The sequence below is a fragment of the Nicotiana tomentosiformis genome, chromosome 7, assembly GCF_000390325.3.
Source record: "Nicotiana tomentosiformis chromosome 7, ASM39032v3, whole genome shotgun sequence".
NCBI lineage: Eukaryota > Viridiplantae > Streptophyta > Magnoliopsida > Solanales > Solanaceae > Nicotiana > Nicotiana tomentosiformis.
Genome location: NC_090818.1, coordinates 15837448 through 15859324, shown reverse-complemented (window position 1 = coordinate 15859324; position 21877 = coordinate 15837448). Strand labels below are relative to the sequence as shown.

The following is a 21877-nucleotide window of genomic DNA, read 5'->3' as shown; positions in this document are numbered from 1 at the left end:
AATCATGAAAACCAATAAAAATATACTCCAACATCATAATTAACTAATTTATAACACTTTCCAACTCCGCTTGAAAAGTCAACAAAGTCAACCCTCGGACCCACGTGCCCGGATTCTAAAAATTCTTGAAGACTATCATTACCCATAAAAGCACGAACTCAAATATATAATTTATTCTCAATTCTATGTCTAATTTCGTGGTCAAAATCTAAAAATACCAAATTCTAGGTTTTCTCTTAAAATCCAATAATTTCCCTCAAATTCCATGTTTAAATATGTATATAATCCATGTATTTAACTCGAAATGAGTGGGAATAAGTTACCTCATAATAGATAGTGAAAATCGCCTCTTCAAGAGCTCCAAAAATCGCCCAACCAAGTAAAAATGTGAGAGGAATGGGCTGAACCTCAAAATAAAGTCTTAATAACAGCCTTAGATGTCACATTTGCGACAAAAGTCTCACAAATGCGAAGCCTGACCAAATGCAAAGCCTGACTAAATTCTGCCTAAGTCGCAAATGCGACAAAAGTCTCGCAAATGCGATCTCAGAGACACCGCAAAAGTGACAGTTGCTTCGCAAATGCGAAAGCTGCCTCAATCGCAATGCGATTAAATTGTTCGCAAATGCGAACTCCCTTGCCCAGCCCATCTTCACAAAAGTGATAATGATCTCGAAAATACGGCTATCGCAAATGCGATAAAAACCTCGCAAATGCGATAAAAACCTCGCAAATGAGAGAACAGTGCACCAGAACCAGCTGAACCTCTACAAACTCCTTAGGAACGCATCCAAAACTCATTCGACCCTCGGGGCTCCAAACCAAACATCCACACAAGTATAAAAATATAACACGAATATGCTCGCACGATCAGAACAACAAAATAACCTCTAGAATCACGAATCGGACGCTAAAATGCATAAGAATCATAATGAACTTTAAGAACTTCAAGAATTGCAACCAATAGTACGAACCACATTAAATCAACTCCAAATGACACCAAATTTTGCAGGCAAGTTTCAAATTACAAAACTGACCTATTCCAAGCCCCGAACCCAAAATCCGAGCTCGATAGCCTTAAAGTCAAACCATGGTCAAACTTAGGAAAAATTCCAAACTTTCAAACATTCGAACTTCGACGAACGTGTATGATTCATACTTAAACATCCCGGAATGACGCCAAACTTTACGCACAAGTCATAAATAACAATAGAACCTATTCCAAGGGTCGGAATCCCAAACGGATATCGGTAACACCAAACTCGACTTCAAACCAAACTTAGGAAACTCTTAGACTCTCAAAATGCCAACTTTCCATAATAAGCGTCGAAATGCTCTCGGACCACCCGATACTTAACCCGAACATACGCCCAAGTCCAAAATTATCATATAAACTTATTGGAACTTTCAAATCTTGATTTCGAGATCGTTTACTCAAAAGTTAAATATTAGTCAACTCTTCCAACTTAAAGCTTTTGAATTGAGAATTTTCCGTCCGAAACAATACCGAACTTCCCGAAATTCAATTCCGACCACACGTATAAGTCATAAATATATGAAGTGAAACTACTCAAGGCCTCAAACTACGAACGGTGCGCTAGAGCTCAAAATAACCGATCAGGTTGTTACAGACCTAAACCTAAATAAAGGAAATCTGTATTATAAAAAAAGGGCAATATTTTGGTTTTCCTCTACAAAAATAAAAGAATAGTGAATCCTAAAACTAAACAAAGATAAGACATGGCAATTTTTTGTTTTTTCCAAACAACAAAAAATTAGTGAATCGTATACCTAAACAAAACAAAAGAATACCTAAACAAAGTAAGACGTAGCATTAATTAGTAACCTTAATTGACAGAAAAATCCTAAATTTTATAATGAATCCAAAACCTAAATAAGAATAAGTGTACTCAACAGAAAAAGGCAACAAACGACAGTTTTTGATTTTTTTTTCCAGAAAAATAATTAGCATTTACAACTATAATTTTATCCACCATAGAATACACTTACACAGGGTAAAAAAGTCGGCCAACATTTCGATAGGGTTTTCGTGCTTTTAATATAGTATAGATAGATATAGATTTTCGAATCTTTTTCTCAAAAAATCATAAAATTTCTAGGATATTGTTAAGGATCTCATCGAAAACTTACAACAGCTTATCAAATAAAGGCTAAGAGAAAAAAGAACATAGGTATGACTGGCATATATAATATCTATAATTGGGTTTCACCGTTGGTTTCATTGGGATTATTTGCTAAGTATAGGAAGAAGATTGGTTGCTTGTAAGATTTTCTAAGTCCCTTTGTAGTACAGTCCTTGAGTTCTTTCTTCGGAAGTAGTGAATGTGGTAAGAAGTGTATAACCCAATGTATGGTCCTAACTTAAATATGCCACCTACATGACTCACTACATAAGTGTAAGGAATACATGATAATATGGCTCTTTAACCCTAGTCACAATAGCTCAAGCGCAATGCCAACATATGCATAAGATGGAGAGATGCCTAATTGATTGTTGACGTAGGTTTAGAATGCCCCACTAATTGATCAAGGGCTCAAGGCATGCATAGTAGAGGTATATGGCTTGGCCTATAGTGACGTTGAAGGCTTGCTTTCCGATAAGTAGTTAGCTCGCTTGCTTACCCTTCATAGGTTGTATTAACCCTGTAATATGTTTAAACCAATCCAAGTCTTTTAAATATCTTGAACTTATTCTCCTCTTTTTTTTTCTAATGAACATACGTAGATAGATAGCTATTCGATATCATCTCATGCAATAATAACTAGGGGTTATCCTCAACTGTTCAACAAAGAAAAAAAGTATCTATTCAAACTGCTCCCATTCATATGTTGACATCAAGAAAAAACAAACCATAGGGCCTTCCTCTCTATCCATTTATTTTTCATAATCATAAATAATAAAAATGCTTAGGCAACTTTCTTTATGGCTCATGTATGAATCACTGTTGAAATCTAGCCCTCGGTTCTGCCATTGATGAGCTTGAGCGAGAAAAAGGAGAAGAGACGATAGAGACAGACAGAGAAATGAGAAGCAATTTTTCTATTAGTTTCCTTAGATTGAAAATGAGTTGTACATTACCTATTTATCCTAACTAATACAACCGACTTTGTGAAAGAGAAAATTAACAACTAACTACCTTCTAGAAGCGTACTACATAAATATAAAAATGTACAACTATTTACAACTCTAATTTCTACACTCTCCCACAGGTTGAGAATGAAAAAATATCTTTCATTCCCAACTTGGAGATTAATGAAACATGTTGCTGATGTCCAAGTTCTTTGGTTAGCACATCTACTTGTTGTCCTTGACTGGCAATATAGAATGTCTTGATCAGCCCTTCTTGAATTTTTTCTCAGATGAAATGGTAGTCTATTTCTATGTGTTTTGTCCTCTTATGATATATAGGATTTGTAGCAATTTTCAATGCTTCTTTATTATCACAGAACAGTTTCATGGGCAGCTTTAAGTTCACATTTCGCTCTTCCAATAGACCTTTCAACCATACAAGTTCAGCTACTGTGTATGCCATGCTTCTGTACTCAACTTCAGCTGAGCTTCTAGATATAGTGTGTTGCTTCTTGGCTCTCCAGGATATGGTTGAACTTCTAAGCTTAATACAATATCTATTAACAGACTTTCTTGACATAGGACATGAGTCCCAACCTGAATCACAGAATGCTTCTATTTCTTCATTGCCGTCACTTGACATTAACATCCCTATCCCCATCCCGGTCGCTTCTTGATATACCTTACTACATGAAGTGCTTCTTCATAGTGATATTTCTTAGGTGTATGCATAAACTAACTTAAGGATTACACTGCATATGAGATATCAGGCCTTGTTATTGTTAGATACAAAAGCTTCCTTATGAGCCTTTGATAACCCCCCTATCTTCCAGCAACTCATCTCCCTTACTTGTATTGTTGTAAGTATCAAACTCAGTGCTTGCCAGCTTCAAGTTGTGCTCCATTGGTGTCTCTTTAGGTTTAGAACCTGCCAAGTCTGCATCAGATATCATCTCTAATGCATATTTTCTTTGAGTCATAAGGATGCCCTCCTTTAATCTAGCAAACTCTATACCTAAAAATATCTAACTTCTCCAAGTTCTTTCATCTTAAAATGTTGATGTAGAGATTTTTGTGCAAGTTTAATTTCCTACAGATCATTTCCTATAACAAGAAGATCATCTACATAGACCATAACCAAAATAAACTTGTTATCCACATTTCTAGTAAATAAAAAATAGTCATGCTTGCTTTGCTTAAAATCAGACACAAAGACAAGGCTTGAGACAACTTTAACTTCCATTGCCTAGATGCCTGTTGGAGCCCATATAGGGATTTAAGTAGCCTACAAACCTTACGCTCCCCCTGGCTACTAAATCCTTGAGGAAAAGTCATGTAAACTTCCTCTTCAAGATCTCTATTCAAAAAAGCATTCTGAATATCCATCTAAAATATAGGCTAGTGCTTGAGAGCAGCAGTGGCAATAACAGTCTTCACAGTAGTCAGCTTAGCAACAGGAGAGAATGTATCATGAAAATCTAATTCTTCCTGTTATGTAAATCCTTTAGCAACCAGTCTGGCCTTAAATTTTTCTATAGTATCATCTACATTGTACTTTATTTTATACATCCATTTGCATCCAATGGGTGTTTTACCAATAGGTAAGTCAACTATAGACCAAGTGTTATTCTGTTATAATGCCTCAATTTCAAGTTTCATAACTTCAACCCATCTGTCATCCTTACTAGCTTGATGAAAAGATGATGGTTCAGTATCAACAGAAAAAGAAGTAAGGAAAGTTCTAAAAAGAGGAGAAAGGTGAGTATAGGAAACAAAATATTGGATAGGATGAGATGTAGAAGAAGTGGATGGTCAGGGTAGATGAACATAGTCAGTCAACCAAATTGGTGGCTTATTAATTCTCCCTGACTTCCTAGGTGGAGGTAAGTCAGGTGAGGCAGGAGAGTCAGGATCAACAGAAGTAGCAGAGTATGCGGAGGAAGAGAAGAGCAAGGTGTCTGATGGAATTGACTCTGCAGAAGGAAAATAATTGGTAGTGAATGGAGGACTGTGAGTTTCTAAAGGTGAAGCAGGCAAGTTGGTGATTGGAGATGAAGGCAGTGAGGTAGGTGGTGCTAGTGTAGATGAGACTGGCATATGATCAAGTGTTGAAAAAGGAGAAAAGACATCAGAAACAGTTGCAGGCATGGGTATTGAGGAATCATGTTGTGATGAAAGAAATTTTCCTTTTAGACATTTAAAAGGAAAGATATTTTCCTTAAAGATAACATCTCGACTGACAAAGGTTTTCTTAGAGTCAAGGTCATATAGTTTATAGCCTTTCTGTGTAGAAGCATAACCTAGAAGAACAAGAGGAATGGATTTTGGTTGGAATTTGTCATGAAAGTCATGTATGGTAGCATAACAAAGACATCATATTATTCCTAGGTGGTCAGTTTAGGGGAACAACCATGAAAAAGTTCATAATGAGTCTTTCCATGTAGGACAGTGCTAAGCAGTCTATTAATGATATAGGTAGCTACTATAATGCATTCACCCCATAGTTTTAAAGGTAATGCACCTTGAAACCTCAAGGGTCTGCCTACTTCAAGTATGTGTCTATGCTTCCTTTCTATAACTCTATTTTATTGGGGAGTATAAATATAACTACTTTGATGAACAATTCCTTTGGTTTGAAATAGATTAGAACAAAGAGAATTGAAGAACTCATAGCCATTATCAGACCTAAAAATCTTGACAGTAGAAGAAAATTGGTTTTCTACCAAATGAAGAAAATTTGATAGAATCACAAAGACATCACTTTTCAGTCTTAAGAGAAAGCTCCGAGTCATTCTTGAAAAATCATCAACAAGAGTCGGGAAATTTCTATAACCATTGTAAGTATCGACTCTATAAAGACCCCACACATCCATATGAACAAGTTCAAATGAACATTTGATCTTGAAATACTAGTAGAAAAAGGCAGCCTAGTCTGCTTAGCTAATGGACAAACATGACAGTTACAAGAACTAAAATTAGACAACAATGACTTTATTGTAGGTATTTTTTTAAGAACTGAATAAGGGGCATGCCGAAGTCTTTGATGCCACATCATAGTTGAGGAGGTATTCTGGGTAGTGGTCATACAAGTGGAAGTGAGTGGTACATCATGCTTTGAAGGATTGAGGATGTAGAGTTCATCCTTGAGGCTACCAATCTCCCCCACCTTGCCACTGAATAGGACCTGAAAGAGATAAAAATCGGGATAAAAAGAGACCATAAAATTTAACTCCTTGGTATATCTGGACACAGATAACCGATTATACTGAAACTTAGGCACATAAAGTACATCATGTAGAGTTTGAGTGTTGGACAGGGCACATAATCCTGTATGTGTGATCTGAGTACTTTCTCCATTTGGTAAATGGACTGAAGTAGATTTCAAATATGGAACATACTTAGGGCAGGATAACTGATCTAAGGATGAAACTATGTTATTTGAAGCACCAGTATCAATGATCCGCCTAATTTGGTCAGTAATTGAATTACCTGCTATATTGGCCACACATGTTGGTGTTTTTTCTTATGCTGGTCCCTTTTCCTTGCTCAACATTCTGAGTATTTGTTGATACTACTCAAGTGTGAAAATTGGAGCTGCTGCATTGATCATGCCATTTATCATACAAATTCCATTAGTTCTTGTGTATTTAGTCTCCTCCATTATACTCACATTGTGTGCCACATGTGTGTAGTTATCATTAACACCTCGTTTTTTGTTGTTGAACTTAAAATATGGTGGATACCCTACTAGTTTATAACTAGTATATCTTGTGTGTCATTTCGTATTACAATAATCACAAAACAAATTTGTGTTCTTTCTAAACTTCACATTTGAGTTGTTTGCTGACACAAAGGAGCTGCTCTCAGTATTCATAGGTCCACTTCCTAGAATTTCACTTTGTATACCATATCCACTACTTAGCCTTTGACTTTCTTCCTGAACTATCATTGAATATGCTTGATCAAGCGAAGGTGTTCACTACATCATTAGTATTTGGCTCCTTTGAGGGCATAAGTGCCATTTAATCCCATTAAAAGCTTCATAAGTTTCTGTTGGCGAAGAAACTCAACAAATGTCTTGGACTTCTCACAGTCACGTGGCTCAGGTATTATTGACTCAAACTCATCCCAGAGGACATTGAGGTAAGGGAAATAAACTGATACATTAGAAATACTCTGTGTTAGACAACTGATTTCTCTATTCATATGGTACTAAAGTAGCATTAAATTTGTCAAAACGATCTTTTAGTGCCTTCCAAACCTTCTGTGCATTTGAAGAGTACACAATTCTTTTCTTGAGTTCCTTAGCCACTGAACTTTGAGTCCACGACTGCACTATGACATTACAGCGATCCCACTGACGCAATTGGAAGACATTCTTCTCGTACTGCTCTCTAGTGCATGCTACATCAACAAATCCGAGTTTATTTTTCACAAGGAGCGACACCTCCATAAATCGTCTCCATTCTGAGTAATTTTAAGTTCCAATTAGCAATTGAGGAACAAGTGACATTCCTGGTGTTTCTGAGCAATGGACATACATCGGATCGTTACAATCGATCTGTTGATTGTTTGCATGTGAAGATCCATCTGTAATTTGAGGTGAATCAAGCGTCATTTGAGCAGAGGTTTGACAGAAAAAATCAGATTTGGGGAAATCGAAGACGAAGAGAAGAGGAGATCAAAGAGCAGGTGAAATAAGGGAAAAGCGTAGGAAATTGATTGGATGAAATGCTCGTTGCTCACTCGCGAAGAACCATGGCTCTGATACCATATTGAAATCTAGCTCTAGGTTCCGTCATTGGTGAGCTTGAGCGAGGAAGAGGAGAAGAGATGATAGAAAGAGACAGAAAAATGAGAAGCAATTTTTCTGTTAGCTGTCTTAGACTGAAAATGAGTTGTACATCACCTATTTATCCTAACTAACAAAACCGACTTTGTGAAAGAGAAAATTAACAACTAACTTCTTAATTAACTACCTTCTAGAAGCGTACTATATAAATACAGAAATGTACAACTATTTACAACTCTAATTTCAACAATAACAAAGCAAAATAATGCAATTTGACGACCTTTTTTTAATGCTCTTTAATAAGGATATTAAATAGTAGTTTCCTTATTATTCTCTCTTCTTACTTTGTTTTTCCTTTTGAACCTACGCAATTTTAATTTTACTTTAATGCTGGTATTAAATAGTAATAAGTTTTTTATTCTTTTTTCCTTTTAAGCCAACATCAATCCCTGTTCGTTAGGGATATTAATTGAAGAAAAAGTTTCCCACTTGTTCTCTTCTTCTTTTTCCTTTTTATCATTTTGTAAAAAGTAAAATTATTATATTTACAATTTAATGCAACTTAAAATGTACTTGTGAAGGATAAAATAGACGAACGATATTTCACTAAGAGCATTTATGCTTTTAATAGTATAAATATAGATAAATAGATAGATATAGATTTAAACCGAATAATATAGCAATATTCAAATAGAAGGATATGTTGGGAAGTGTGTCAATGCGAAAATATTTATAAGAGAAAAAAAAAATTCAAAAACAAGACAAGAAAGATCTACGTGTTTCGCCAATTTTGTCTACTCCGCGATCACACAGAGAATAGCCATTTATTACTAAAGAGAAATAGAAAGTTGTGAAGATGATTTACAATTGAGAAAGAAATACCTATTTATCAGCAGAGCAATGGATTGAATTCTTCAGCAAAATGTGAACATAGGGTAGGACGGCACCGGCGATTGTGTGCAAATTTAATTCTTTTACATATCTTTCACGTATTTTTTTCATTTCATTCTTTCTTTTGACTTTGTCATTCATGTTCACATGGGTTTATTCCCAAGTGGATTAATCAGTTGGCTCCTAAATCGTCATCACTATTCCCTACCATTTTTTGGAGCTTTATAAATAGACTCGTGTCTTAGTGTACTAGTAACTGGAACATAATTTCTTAATTCACCTGTCTAATTAGTTGCTAATATTGTTAAGTGTTAACCCTAAAGCATATATTACTGCGTCTTTCTTTCCTCCAAACGCATATTCGCAAGAGCCAAGAAATAGTTATAAGTTCATATTTTCATATCCTACTGTTTTAAAACACGGAGAAAAAATGGACGGTAATGCTGGAGAAGTAGCTAAACCTGTGTGTCCTCAAACTGTTGTGGCAGAGGTTACACGGCGCTGTGGCAATCACCATCCTACTGTTTGGGGAGACCATTTTCTTGCCTATGCTCATCTCTCGGTAAATTTGTATTTTAAGAACTTCGTTTCCTTTTTTTTATTTTTTTACTTTTTGCATATTCTTCTTGTTTTTAACACACTACTAGCTATGCCTTTGTTTCATTTATTTTCTGTTGAAACAATTCTATTGATGCATCTGTTTGTAAATGTCAAGTGTGTGGCTATCTCATCTAAAATTTTAAATTGTTAGAGATAATATGTTTTTATTTATTTAATTGTGTCCCAACATGTCCCCACGTGGGGATTTAATTCTTTTTCATGGGTCAAACACATAATTATTTTTTCCGATATTGAGTGTCAGTGAGATGAACTCATGATCTCTGACTGTTTTGATACTGTTAGGATCGGGAATCCGGGTAGTGCGGAATATAGCCAAACAACGGTATAATGACAATAACAAAGACAATTGAAGTTGATAACAACGACAATTAAAGTAGATAAAGAAGACACAAATTTAACGTGGTTCGGTCAAAGTGACCTATGTCCACAAGCGGAGATGGGCAATTTACTATAAGAATAAGAGTACAAAAGAGAGTACAAAATTAGAGTAAACACTCTAATTAATCCCAAATACCCTAAGAGAATAACCTCACAAGATCACTCCAAAGAAAGGGTTCACACAAGTGCTTCCCAACACTTAACTCTCATACAAAACACTCTTAATAAAGGAAGAAAGGAAGAAACAAGAAATGAAGACTCAAGTCTTGTTGGTGTGTCTAAAATGAACTAATGGCCTTCCCTTTTATAGGCAAAAAGTCTTGACCTCTTAGGTGTAAAAGAAGAGATACAACTTGTGCAAATGATGTCCAACACACAATGCAATATTTTTGGGTCCCAAAGAATATTGTCAACAAAGTTTACACTTTGCAAAAATGCTTATGCTTATGTGAGATGGACTCCATTTGACAAATTAATGGCCATATTACAAATCTTCACCTTGGCCTAATTTTGGATGATATAGTAAATTTGCTCCACCTTCTCCGCAAAAGCCCCAATGGGCATATGTCAAAATTTAATGCCATCAAAATCAGACAAGTTGTCTGATACCGAAACTGTAGTAGGGCCTATAACAGTGGAGCCCAATAAAGTATACAACGAACCAGATCTGTGTGCTTTCATGATCACACGAGCACCTTGAAATATTTTTAAAACTCCACCTTCACCAGTGAATTTGCACCCAAGGGATTCTAAAGTGCCCAAAGATATGAGATTTTTCTTCAACTCAGGAACATATCTAACATCGGTGAGAGTTCTCACCACATCATCATGCATTCTGACCCGAATTGTACCTTTGCCAATAATGTTACAAGTAACATTGTTACCCAATTGGACAACTCCACCTGCAACTAAATCATATGTAAAAAAATAAGTCCCTTCTAGAACACATATGATATGAACAACCGGAATCTAAAATTCACTCATTGTCTAATCTGAAACTAGTTTTAGTTGCTAAAAATATAGTTCCCTCAATCTCATCAGTTGCTACTCTAGCTTCGGCGGTGTCAGTATTTTTGTGCTCATTTTTTCTTTTCTTATGCTTTTTTTTATTTTTCAGCTTATAGCATTCGGAGATAATGTGACTTTTTTAATGACAATAACGACACTGTAAATTATTGTATCTGGATATGGAGTCGGAGTTGCCCCTAACAAACAAGCCAACTTCCGCTTGAGTTTCACTAGCTTCCCCAGTAATATCACTATCTATCTGTTCCTTTGATTTTAAGATAGATTTAATATCCTTATAAGAGATATTATCCTTTACATAAAGTATAGTATCTTTTATATGCTTAAAAGATGGGGGTAGAGAACAAAGCAGTAACACGACTTGATCCTCATCTTTAATTTCAGCATCTATATTACTCAAATCCATAAGAATGGAATCAAATATGTCAAGATGAGAGAGAATAGAGGTACCTTCACCCATACGAATTGTATAAAGCTTCTGCTTCAGGTAATGTCTATTTTCCACCGTCCTCTTCATATATAAGGTTTTCAATTTTTCCAACATGCCTTTAGCTGTGGTTTCTACAGAAACTTCACGTAAAACCTCATTTGAGAGATTTAAAATAATACCTGCTTTTGCCTTTTTTGTTTATGATGGCAAACTCCTCATCCGTCATTTTATCCGGCTTCTTCTTCTTTCCTTGCAACGCCAAGTCTACGTCATCCTGAATTAGGATAGCTTCTATCTTTAATTGCCACATTCCGAAGTTTGCTCTTCGGTCAAATTTCTCAACATAGGTCTTTGTTAAAGTCATTTTGGCTATTGATACTAACCCGGTTAGATCCGGCTCTGATACCAATTTGTTAGGATCGGAAACCCGGGTAGTGCGGAATAAAGCCAAACAACGGTATAATGACAATAACAAAGACAATTGAAGTTGATAACAACGACAATTAAAGTAGATAAAGAAGACACAAATTTAACGTGGTTCGGTCAAAGTGACCTACGTCCGCAAGCGGAGATGAGCAATTTACTATAAGAATAAGAGTACAAAAGAGAGAACAAAATTAGAGTAAACACTCTAATTAATCCCAAATACCCTAAGAGAATAACCTCACAAGATCACTCCAAAGAAAGGGTTCACACAAGTGCTTCCCAACACTTAACTCTCATACAAAACACTCTTAATAAAGGAAGAAAGGAAGAAACAAGAAATGAAGACTCAAGTCTTGTTGGTGTGTCTAAAATGAACTAATGGCCTTCCCTTTTATAGGCAAAAAAGTCTTGACCTCTTAGGTGTAAAAGAAGAGATACAACTTGTGCAAATGATGTCCAACACACAATGCAATATTTTTGGGTCCCAAAGAATATTGCCAACAAAGTCTACACTTTGCAAAGATGCGTATGCTTATGTGAGATGAACTCCATTTGACAAAATAATGGCCATATTACAGATACAATATTGAAGTTCGTAACCATCTCGTCTAAATATTTGAACTGTTGTTAGAGCGAACATTATTATTTACATAATTGTCTCTCAACAATAAATAATTTAGAGCACAAAGATATGAAAAAAAGAAGTTATACTCTTTATTTACTCGCACAGGGAGCCAATGAATGGGAAAAGAAACAGCATGAACACCTAAAAGAAGAAGTGAGAAAAATGCTAGAGATGTCTCCTTCAAAATCTTTGCAAACTCTTGACCTGATAAACGCAATCCAATGTCTTGAAGTAGCGTACCATTTCGAGTACTTAGGAAACACGGTTATTATGTCTCATCTGGTAAGTAATCTTAATTCCTCCCACTTGACATTATGCATTTGTTACTCAAGTTAATTTGTTTGCTGTTAAGAGTTTAATTAACGTTTATGCACTGACCATATAAGATATGATGAAGCAGATGTTTTTAGGAAGTTCACTGACGGCCAAGGAAATTACAATAAAGCATTGGTTAGCGACGTGGAAGGGTTGTTGAGCCTGTATGAGGCAACACAATTCAGAGTACACAATGAAGAAATACTTGACGAAACAGTTAATTTCACCACCACTCATTTAAAGCTATTGTTGCTTACATTGAGCAATTCTTTCGCGATGAAAATCAGCAATGCACTAAAGTATCCAATCAACTATACTATGGTGACAGTAGCAACGATGCATAAAAGTGAGCTATGTGATATCACAAGGTAATTTGCAAGATAGATAATCACTAATTAACATCACAGCACTGAATTATTTCTAGAAACAAATACATCAATTTCAAATCCAACTTTACTTTTTTTAGTAGGTGGAAAGAATTGGATAGCGAAAGCATTACCTTTTACAAGAGACAGAGTAGTTGAGTTGTACTTCTGGTCTTTGAGTGTGTACTTTGAGCCCCAGTATAAGGTGGGGAGGAACATACTAACCAAAGTGTTATGCTTCATTTCTATTGCTGATGATATCTATGATACCTATGGAACAATAGACGAGCTAACTCTCCTAACAAATGCAATAGAAAGGTATTTCTTTTTCTTTTCTTAACATTAACTGCTTAACTTTTATTTTCCCATGTAGTAATGTGTACGCTAAATAAGAAATTTCATCAAAAATGTTACCCGTATTTAAACAAAGGTGGAACATTGACAACGTTTCAGAACAGTTACCGTCATATATGAAGTTTTATTACCTAGCTCTTCTAGATGTTTACGTTGAAATTGAGAAAGAGTTGGCAAAGGAAAACAACTCATTTCAAGTTAAATATTCCATAGCTGAGGTAAATTAATTTGTAGCAAATAGTTATTTAGATAATCTACCGAATTTAATTTTTTATGAGAATTCACGAGTCTGTGCTCTTAATTATATTCTTTCAGATGAAAAAGTTGATAAATGCATATTTTCAAGAGGCTAAATGGTATCATGGAAATAACGTCCCAACAATGGAACAATATGTGAAAAATGGAATTCGATCTAGCACTATCCCATGTCTTGCGACTCTCTCTTGGTTAGGCATTGGAAATGAAGCAACGAAGGAGGCACACGACTGGCTTGCAAGTGAACCTTCAATTTTGGTTGCTTCTTCTATCATTGCTAGATTATCAAATGATATTGTATCACATGAGGTACATTATAATTACGAAATAAGTTTTGTAGTTTTTAGTTTAACTACGCTTATTCCTTGTCGTACTTATGTATTCAATAAAAGTTATTGTGCGAGCTTAATATATAGTTGATCAAGGCCTTAAGAGGCAGATCCAGAAATTTTAATTTTGTGGGTTCAGACTCAGGTTTCCACTGAACCCATCACCTTATTTGAATTATGGCTTCACACTTCAATATTTTCAGCAGTTCTAATGGTTTTTGCACGAATAAGTTTAGACTAAAATTACGGGTTCATACCATTTTTTGTCTAATGCTTGTCGCTCTTATGGATAAGCAGAGAGAGCAAGAAGAAGGAGATATATCAGGTGTCGAATGTTACATGAATGAATATGGTGTGACAAAGGAAGAAGCATACGTAGAGATTAGGAAAATAATGGATAATAGTTGGAAGGATTTGAATCGAGAATGCCTAAATCCTACAGTTGTACCTAGGGTTTTGCTCATGCCAGTGCTCAACCTAGCTAGGATGTCGGAGTTCTCATACAAAGATGAAGATTCTTATACTGTTTCCAAAAATGACTTGAGATATATCATCTCTGAGGTGCTAGTTGATACAATAACAAAATGAAAACATGAAAAGCAAAAACAAAAAGAAAACACGTATTGCAATTCTCTAGAATGCTTATATTTTTATTTTCAATTACTTTATTTCGGTTGAAAGGAGAATATGATATATATGTACTATATGTCATTATATTTGTAATAAAAGAAGTTCCTAATTTATCTGTGTCAATGATGTTTTATACTTTAATGCCACACAAGAGGGGGTAATTTGTGTGGTGTCCAATTTTTGCGTGCACTGATTATAGAAGAACCTGGTTCTTCTAAGTGTTCCTTATACTACTATTGCAGAAATAGTAAATGCAGAAAGTAAAGAACACAAGTATTTTTACGTGGAAAACACCAGGCTCAAAAGGTGAAAAAATCACGACCTACTACTTAGTAGGATTTTTCCCAACACTTCACTAAATCAATGAGCCAAAACAACATTTACAAAACTTTTTGTAAACCTAAGGATTAACTCAAATCCCATTGTGGCAACTAGTCTCTAACTGTTGCGACAACTTCAAGTTATCTCTAACTTGAATACTCAAAGTACCTAATACAATTGCTTCTAGATAAAGTTGAAAGGTACAACTTGAAAACACCTACTACAATTGAACTAGAATAATAGACAGATACTTGGAACTGGTTCTTCTATTTGGTTCATGTAGCTTCATGTTCGCACACTTGAATCACACAAGAATTGTTTGCAAAATACCTTGCTATTTTGCTCTCAACTCACGTTTAATCTTCAGCTTTTGTGCATACCTGTAGAATGAGAACATCCTGCAATTTATAGAGAAGAATAAGAAATAACTAGAGTTCTAATGCTACTCTTCCTTGGTGGAAGAGTTCTAGTTATCCACAACTTCTAACTCCTCCCTTATCTTGGATAGTGTTCTCTTTGAGTAAGGAGTCCTTCTCCTTATCAATTATGCAACCTTTTCGATCATGAGATATCAGATATAACAAGTTAAGTTTATCTCCTTCACGTGCATCCCTTATGCTCGAATTTGCCCGTGTCTGTGTACACAGGGGATGGACCTGGTTCATGCCTTAGTTCCTTTGTCAATCTTCAAAACAAACTTCACTTGGGCCAACAAATTCTCCCCTTTCAATGATGACAAACTCTGTGCTTTTCATAAGCATATGCCCTGTTTCAACTCAGCTCAACATCAACACAATGTTAGAACATTTTACCTTTTTAAAGTCACTTATCATCAAGGATCATGTTCATTAGGTTATAAACATCATAGTCCAAAGTAAAAGCACAACCTAATTCCCTATTTGGGCATCATCGAAAAGTTGCATAATAATGTTAGATAACCAGATTTTAATTAAAATTACTCATGGCCACTGGGGCTACTTCAAAAATAATCATGGAGTCAAATATCATCGATCAATCTAAGGATATTAGCCATCTAAGAAATATCAACAAACAGCTGGAGCAAAAATAATAAATTTCATTGATTGATAAGATCTTAACACAAAGCATAAAAAGAAATAAAAACATTGGATCATGAGCAAACGAAGTAAAAAATCCGAACTGGGTCACTGGTTGATCTACACTAGGCTAGGAGGCTTAAGGCTAGGAAGGACCAGGTTCTTGGTTTTTGGCTTGGAGCAATTTTAGCATATTCTGAAGAATGCCATCATTCTTCTCCTTTTATTTTGCCACCTCAGCTCTGAGAGCATCTCTCTCAGTCTCCGCCTCTGCTAACCTCTTCTTCAGCCTACTAATCTCAATATCCTTAGCCCTACTTTCTTACACCAAAGCTCACACTTTGTTGTTCACTGGTACCTTTTTGAATGAACCAGGTTCTTAGGGAGTGGTTTGGACTTCATAGTCACAAGCAATTAGAGTGTTTGCCCCAAAAATGATCCTTGTTTGTACCAACTTCCCATTTCTTTATGGATACCTTGAAGTGTGCAAGTACAGTTGTGAGAATAAAGCCATAGGGTATGGCGTGAGTTTTGGTGCCATTCAGAACCCTATCAAGAAGCTGGATGATGAATCCAGACTAATTGATTTGCCTCCTACTGTCCAATCATTCCATAAGGACCAGGTCCATGAATGTGGCAATGTGCCACCTTTCCTGCCTTGGCAGCACACATTTGTTAACAAATTCGAACAACACTTTGTGGGGTGGCTTCATCTCATTTTTGTAAATAGCCTTGGGCTCAAGCTCCTCTTCATTGTCACCAAACTTCTTAGTAATGGCAAGGGCAGTAGGGAGATTCTCTAGACTTGGCCATTTGAGCTTCTTATAATTATTATACCCTTCACCATGTACACCTAAGATCTCTCCCAGTTCTTTATCATCAAACGTCACTGTCACCCCCTTTACCACACTGGTGACCCTACCATCTTTGATCTCACAGTTTCCCATGAACTACAGAATCTCAGTTCTGTCCAACCTTCCATTCATCTGAAGGACCATGTCCTTCCAACCTTGCAATTGTAACTTCTCCAGCAGCAGTAACATACCTTCCTCCTCCAAGTCTCTAAGGAGTCTGCCTTTCAAGATGGTTCTCTTCCCAAACTTGACCATCTCGTCCTTCTGAGCATCAGATTCTTCTTCTTCTTCTTGTCCACTCTATTCCTCTTCCTCCACTATTTTTACTTTTCTTGGTTTCAATACAGACCTAGTTCTTTTAGCCAAAGTGGATGGCTCCGCAGACTTTGTTTTTGAAATAGACTTTTTTGAGAAAGTCTTGGCTTTCTTTGCCTCTGGAGTCGCAACCTCCATTTCTTCTGTCTCCTCTTCATCCTGAAGAACCAGGTCTATCTAGTCAATTTCAACAGCCTCAACATGCTCAATCACCTTCTTTTTTCCTTTAGCAACAACTTTTCTTTTACTTTCTTCTAAGGCCTTTTACAGTTCAGCCTTACTCTACTTCTTCTGACTCCTTGTAGTTCTTCCTCTTGTAGGAGGAATATCTATAGGGATAGAAGAGATAACCTTTCTCTTCTTGTTTGCCCTAGCAGTGCCAGGAACTTTGACTCCTGAACTCCTTTTCTTTTTGTGATTGTAACTGTCAGTCACCCTTTTTAGTAGGTCTGCGAGGGTTTCCTGCTCAGATGGAACAAGTTCTTAAGCATTTTTCCCTAATCGGACCAACCCTTCAGTAGCTTCTCCAGACCCACTTCCCCCTATTTTTCTCACACTCTCTTCTTCTCCATCAGATTCCTCACTCCAAACTACCATAACACCTGATTCTTTAGTTAAACCAACATGAGTGGGTGAAGAATCAACCATTCCTTTTCCTATACCCCTCACAACACTTCGAGTACCCTCACTCTCGCTTTCTTTTCTCTTTTTATTTTTACCACCAACCTTTCCAGACTCAGTAGTTTCAACACCTGCCACAGTTCCTACTAGAACAAACCTAGTCTCTAGATTTGTAGCAACCTCAGAAATAATTTGAGGAGTAACTTTAGGGCCAGAAGTTACTTGCTCTGTTTCAGAAGAAATCGTTTCTTCCCCCTCAGTAGCATAAATGATTCATCAGATTTCTAGGGTTCTTTTTCTTGACTTGCTTCTAATTTTTCATTAATTTTCTTGAGTTGTTCTTTACCCGCAACAACCTTGCGAGCAAGCATCTTGACTCTTCTTTTCTTATAGATGGGCATGGTTAAAGGTGTGATAGATGGTGTGGGTGTGATTTCTTTGGGTGGTGATGAGTAATTCTCAGAAGGGTTTGCCATTTTTGTGTTTGAAAATTTTAGGAAAAATGGGTTTGTGTGTGTTTTGGAAGATGAGAGAAGAGAGAATTTCTTGACGGCTTGAGAGGTGAGGAAGCTACTGAGGCCTAATCAATTTAAAGTGGAATTATTTGACTGGGTAACGATAGCCTTTGCAGAAGTTTAATCGAATTGGAATTCAGTTTGAAAAGACGTTGAAGAGTGTCCCTATAATCTAGGCACTTAATGTGGTTTGGACTCTGTTGAATGAAACCGGTCCATTTCGTAACTGATAAGATCGAGGGGTTGAGGATTGAATGGGACTCTCCTCTTGATCGTAATCCAAATATAATTATTTCAAAATATGCAGAGTGGAGAATACGTACTGAGTAATCTTGATGAACCAGGTTTTTCACAGAAAAAGCTCGTGTGTAAGTCTGAATTTTTCAAGAAAATAGACATAATATCATTAGAGATTTAATGAGTCATTTTAGCACATGGCACAAGAGTATACTGATGAAAGTATGTGACTGAGCAAAATTTAATCTAATTATATACAAAAATTCACAATTTTTCTAACCAATTTTTGAGTTAGAACTGGTTCCGTTTAGGTGATCTTAATCATCCCTAATTCTAACATGTTCCTTTCAAAGTGATATATACTTAGAGCTTTTGTGAAGATGTCATCTATTTGCTTGTTTGTAGCACAAAATTTCACAGTGATCAAACCTTTTTCATAATTGTCCCTTAAAAAGTGATGCCTAACATCTATGTGATTCGTTCTCTTATGATGAATCGAGTTCTTGGTCATACTAATTGCACTAGTGTTATCACAGTATATGGGAAAACAACCTACATCAATTCCAAAATTCATTAATTGCTGTTTGGTCCATAATAATTGAGCACAACATGAGGCAACAACAACATACTCAGCTTCAGCAGTAGATAAGGCCACAAAATTTTGCTTTTTGGTGGCCCAAGACACAAGACATGAGCTAAGAAAATGTGCCAAACCTGAAGTGCTCTTTCCGTCCACAAGAAAACCTGTATAATCAGCATCAACATATCCCACTAGATTGAAATTACTACCTTTTTGATACCATAGACAAATGTTAGTGGTGCCTTTTAGGTATCTCAAGGTCCTCTTGACAACAGTCAAGTGAGACTTCTTTGGATTTGCCTGAAATCTAGCACAAAGGACCACACTGAACACAATGTCAGGTCTGCTAGCAGTGAGATATAATAAAGAGCCAATCATTCCCCTATACAACTTCTGATCAACAGATGAACTAGGTTCATCTACATCTAATTTTGTGGCTGTTGCAATATGAGTGTCAATTTCTTTGGAATCTTCCATTTTAAACCTTTTAAGCAACTCTTTCATATATGTTTGCTGATGGATCATAGTTCCATTTGAATTTTATTTAATTTGTAATCCTAAAATAAATTAAGCTCACCCATCATACTCATTTCAAATTCACTCCCCATTAGTTTAGCAAATATTTTACTTAACTTATTAGAAGTTGCTCCAAGGATTATATCATCAACATATATTTGAACTACCAAGAGATCTTTATCCTTTTCTTTTAAGAATAAAGTATTGTCAATTTTACCTCTCTTGTAGCCATGCTCAAGCAAAACTGTTGATAATCTTTCATACCATGCTATTGGAGCTTGCTTTAGCCCATAAAGTGCCTTATCAAGCTTGTACACATGATCAGGACATTCCTTGCTTTCAAATCCCGGAGGTTGCTTAACAAACACTTCTTCCTTTAGATAGCCATTGAGGATGTCACTCTTGACATCCATCTGATGGAGAGTGAATTCCATGTAAGCAGCAAAGGCTATAAGGAGTCTAATTGCTTCCAATCTTGCAACAGGAGCAAAGGTCTCATCATAGTCTATGCCCTCCTCTTGATTATATCCTTGAACTACCAATCTTGCCTTGTTTTTTGTAACTGTTCCATCTTCATCAAGTTTGTTTCTGAAGACCCATTTTGTACCAATTACTAATCTGTCCTTGGCTCTTTGTACCATATGCCAAACTTTACTTCTCTCAAATTGATTGAGTCCTTCTTGCATTGTATTCACCCAGTCTGTATCCTACAAAGCTTTAGCAATATTTTTAGGTTCAATAAGAGATAGAAAAGCATCAAAAGCACAAAGATTCTTTAACGGAGATCTGGTTTTGATTCCAGAGGTTGGACCAGTAATTATGTTCTTAATGGGATGAGAACTTTGATATTTATAAGGTTTCATAACCAACTGGTTTCCCTTAGATGTTCCTTCGATGTTTTGTTGTTGAGGAACAGGTTCATGGATATGTTCCCTTGAGGTTTGAGTATCACTTCCCCTTTGTTCAGTTCCCCATGTCAAGTTGCCCTGGGTGGAAGGACCTGTTCCGTCCCCTGTTCCTACTTCTAGTGAAGCTTCAGTCTGGGCCGTGGTTTCATTTGAGTTTCTCACCCGCCCAATTGCTTCATCATCATGTTCCTATCTCTCAGAAAGAATGTTAGTTTCATTAAAAACCACATGTACACTTTCTTCCACACACATAGTTCTTTTGTTATAAATCTTATAATCTTTACTGTGTGAAGAATATCCCCAGAATACTCCCTCATCACTTCTGGGATTAAACTTACCTAGGGAGTCTTTACCATTATTGTGCACAAAACATTTGCATTCAAATGCCGTAAGATGGGATATGTTTGACTTTCTCCCTTTAAGTAACTCATAGGGAGTCTTCTCTACAAGAGGTATAGTCATGCACCTATTTATAATGTAACATACAGTGTTCACATCTTCTTCCCAGAAACTATGGGGCGGTTTACTAGAAAGAAGCATAGTCCTAGCCATATCTTCAAGTATCCTATTATTTATTTCAACTACTCCATTTTGTTGTGGAGTCCTAGGAGCAGAAAAATTATGACCTATGCCATGCTCATCACAAAATTTAGCAAATTTAGCATTCTCAAATTCAGTACCATGATCAGACCTAATTTATACAAGTTGATTACCTAGTTGTTTCTGAGTTTTTCTAACAAAAGAAATGAACATGTCAAATACTTCATCTTTAGATGTTAAAAACAATGTCCAAGTAAACCTAGAGTAATCATCAACAAGCACCATCACATATCTCTTACCACCTCTACTTAATATTCTCATTAGTCCACAAAGATCGATATGGACCAGTTCCATCGTCCTGGTGATGCTTACCACTTTCTTGCTTTTAAAAAAGAATCTTACCTGCTTCCCCCCTGCACAAGCTTCACAAACTTTATCTTCCTTGAACTTAATGTTAGACAGTCCTATCACTAAGTACTTGGAGACTAGTTTATTGAGTTGACTTAGACTAGCATGTCCAAGTTTCTTGTGTCAAAGGAGGGGATCATTATCCAATACACTTAAGCAAGTGAGTTCATTTTCTGAAAGGGTGGACAGATCTACAACATATATGTTGTTCACTCTTTTTCTCTGCAAAACAATCTTGTCACTCGTAAGATTAATCACAAAGCATTTGGTAGAGGTGAATTCTACTATGTTACCTCTATCACACAATTGTGATACACTTATTAGACTGTACTTCAGTCCATCTATCAAGTAGACGTTCTCAATAGAGTGAGAATCGGTCTTACCTACCTTTCCAATCCCAATGATCTCACATTTCTTCCCATTTCCAAAGGAGACATTACCTCCTTTAAGGTCCTCAAGTGAAAGGAACTGGTTCATGT

General features: G+C 36.2%; 4 protein-coding genes across 5 annotated transcripts; 2 read left to right on the top strand and 2 right to left on the bottom strand.

Annotated features, from left to right (window-relative positions):
* Window positions 1–3377: 3377 nt before the first annotated feature.
* LOC104112005 (uncharacterized mitochondrial protein AtMg00810-like) lies at window positions 3378–3752 on the bottom strand. Its single transcript, XM_033660212.1, has one exon. The coding sequence runs from the start codon at window positions 3750–3752 to the stop codon at window positions 3378–3380; it is 375 nt and encodes a 124-aa protein (XP_033516103.1).
* Window positions 3753–9011: 5259 nt separating this feature from the next.
* LOC138896434 (terpene synthase 16-like) lies at window positions 9012–12821 on the top strand. Of its 2 annotated transcripts, XM_070181331.1 has the most exons (4): window positions 9012–9336; window positions 11184–11286; window positions 12386–12562; window positions 12681–12821. In XM_070181331.1, the coding sequence occupies exons 1-4, from the start codon at window positions 9323–9325 to the stop codon at window positions 12753–12755; spliced, it is 369 nt and encodes a 122-aa protein (XP_070037432.1). In that variant the 5' UTR covers window positions 9012–9322; the 3' UTR covers window positions 12756–12821. The 2 variants fall into 2 exon arrangements, with proteins under 2 accessions (XP_070037432.1, XP_070037431.1); XM_070181330.1 differs by lacking the exon at window positions 11184–11286 and having other exon boundaries at window positions 9019–9336.
* A 173-nt stretch (window positions 12822–12994) lies between these two features.
* Window positions 12995–14639, top strand: LOC104112006 (sesquiterpene synthase 15-like; the record flags this gene model as incomplete). Its single annotated transcript, XM_070181332.1, has 4 exons — window positions 12995–13278; window positions 13391–13532; window positions 13630–13878; window positions 14196–14639. Coding segments are annotated over 4 exons (966 nt in total), but the record flags the coding sequence as incomplete, so codon positions are not given.
* Window positions 14640–18753: 4114 nt separating this feature from the next.
* LOC138895288 (secreted RxLR effector protein 161-like) lies at window positions 18754–19503 on the bottom strand. The gene has a single exon (XM_070179963.1). It carries the CDS (start codon window positions 19501–19503, stop codon window positions 18754–18756), a length of 750 nt encoding a protein of 249 aa, XP_070036064.1.
* Window positions 19504–21877: the final 2374 nt, after the last annotated feature.

Bases quoted from the DNA above. Each gene is read 5' to 3' on its own strand.
- LOC104112005 (XM_033660212.1), bottom strand. From the start codon at position 3,752: ATGGGGATAGGGATGTTAATGTCAAGTGACGGCAATGAAGAAATAGAA.
- LOC138896434 (XM_070181330.1), top strand. From the start codon at position 9,205: ATGGACGGTAATGCTGGAGAAGTAGCTAAACCTGTGTGTCCTCAAACT. The intron at 9,337-12,385 runs GTAAATTTGTAT...TTACTCGCACAG, and splicing joins TTGCCTATGCTCATCTCTCG to GGAGCCAATGAATGGGAAAA. The intron at 12,563-12,680 runs GTAAGTAATCTT...ATGATGAAGCAG, and splicing joins CGGTTATTATGTCTCATCTG to ATGTTTTTAGGAAGTTCACT.
- LOC138895288 (XM_070179963.1), bottom strand. From the start codon at position 19,503: ATGGAAGATTCCAAAGAAATTGACACTCATATTGCAACAGCCACAAAA.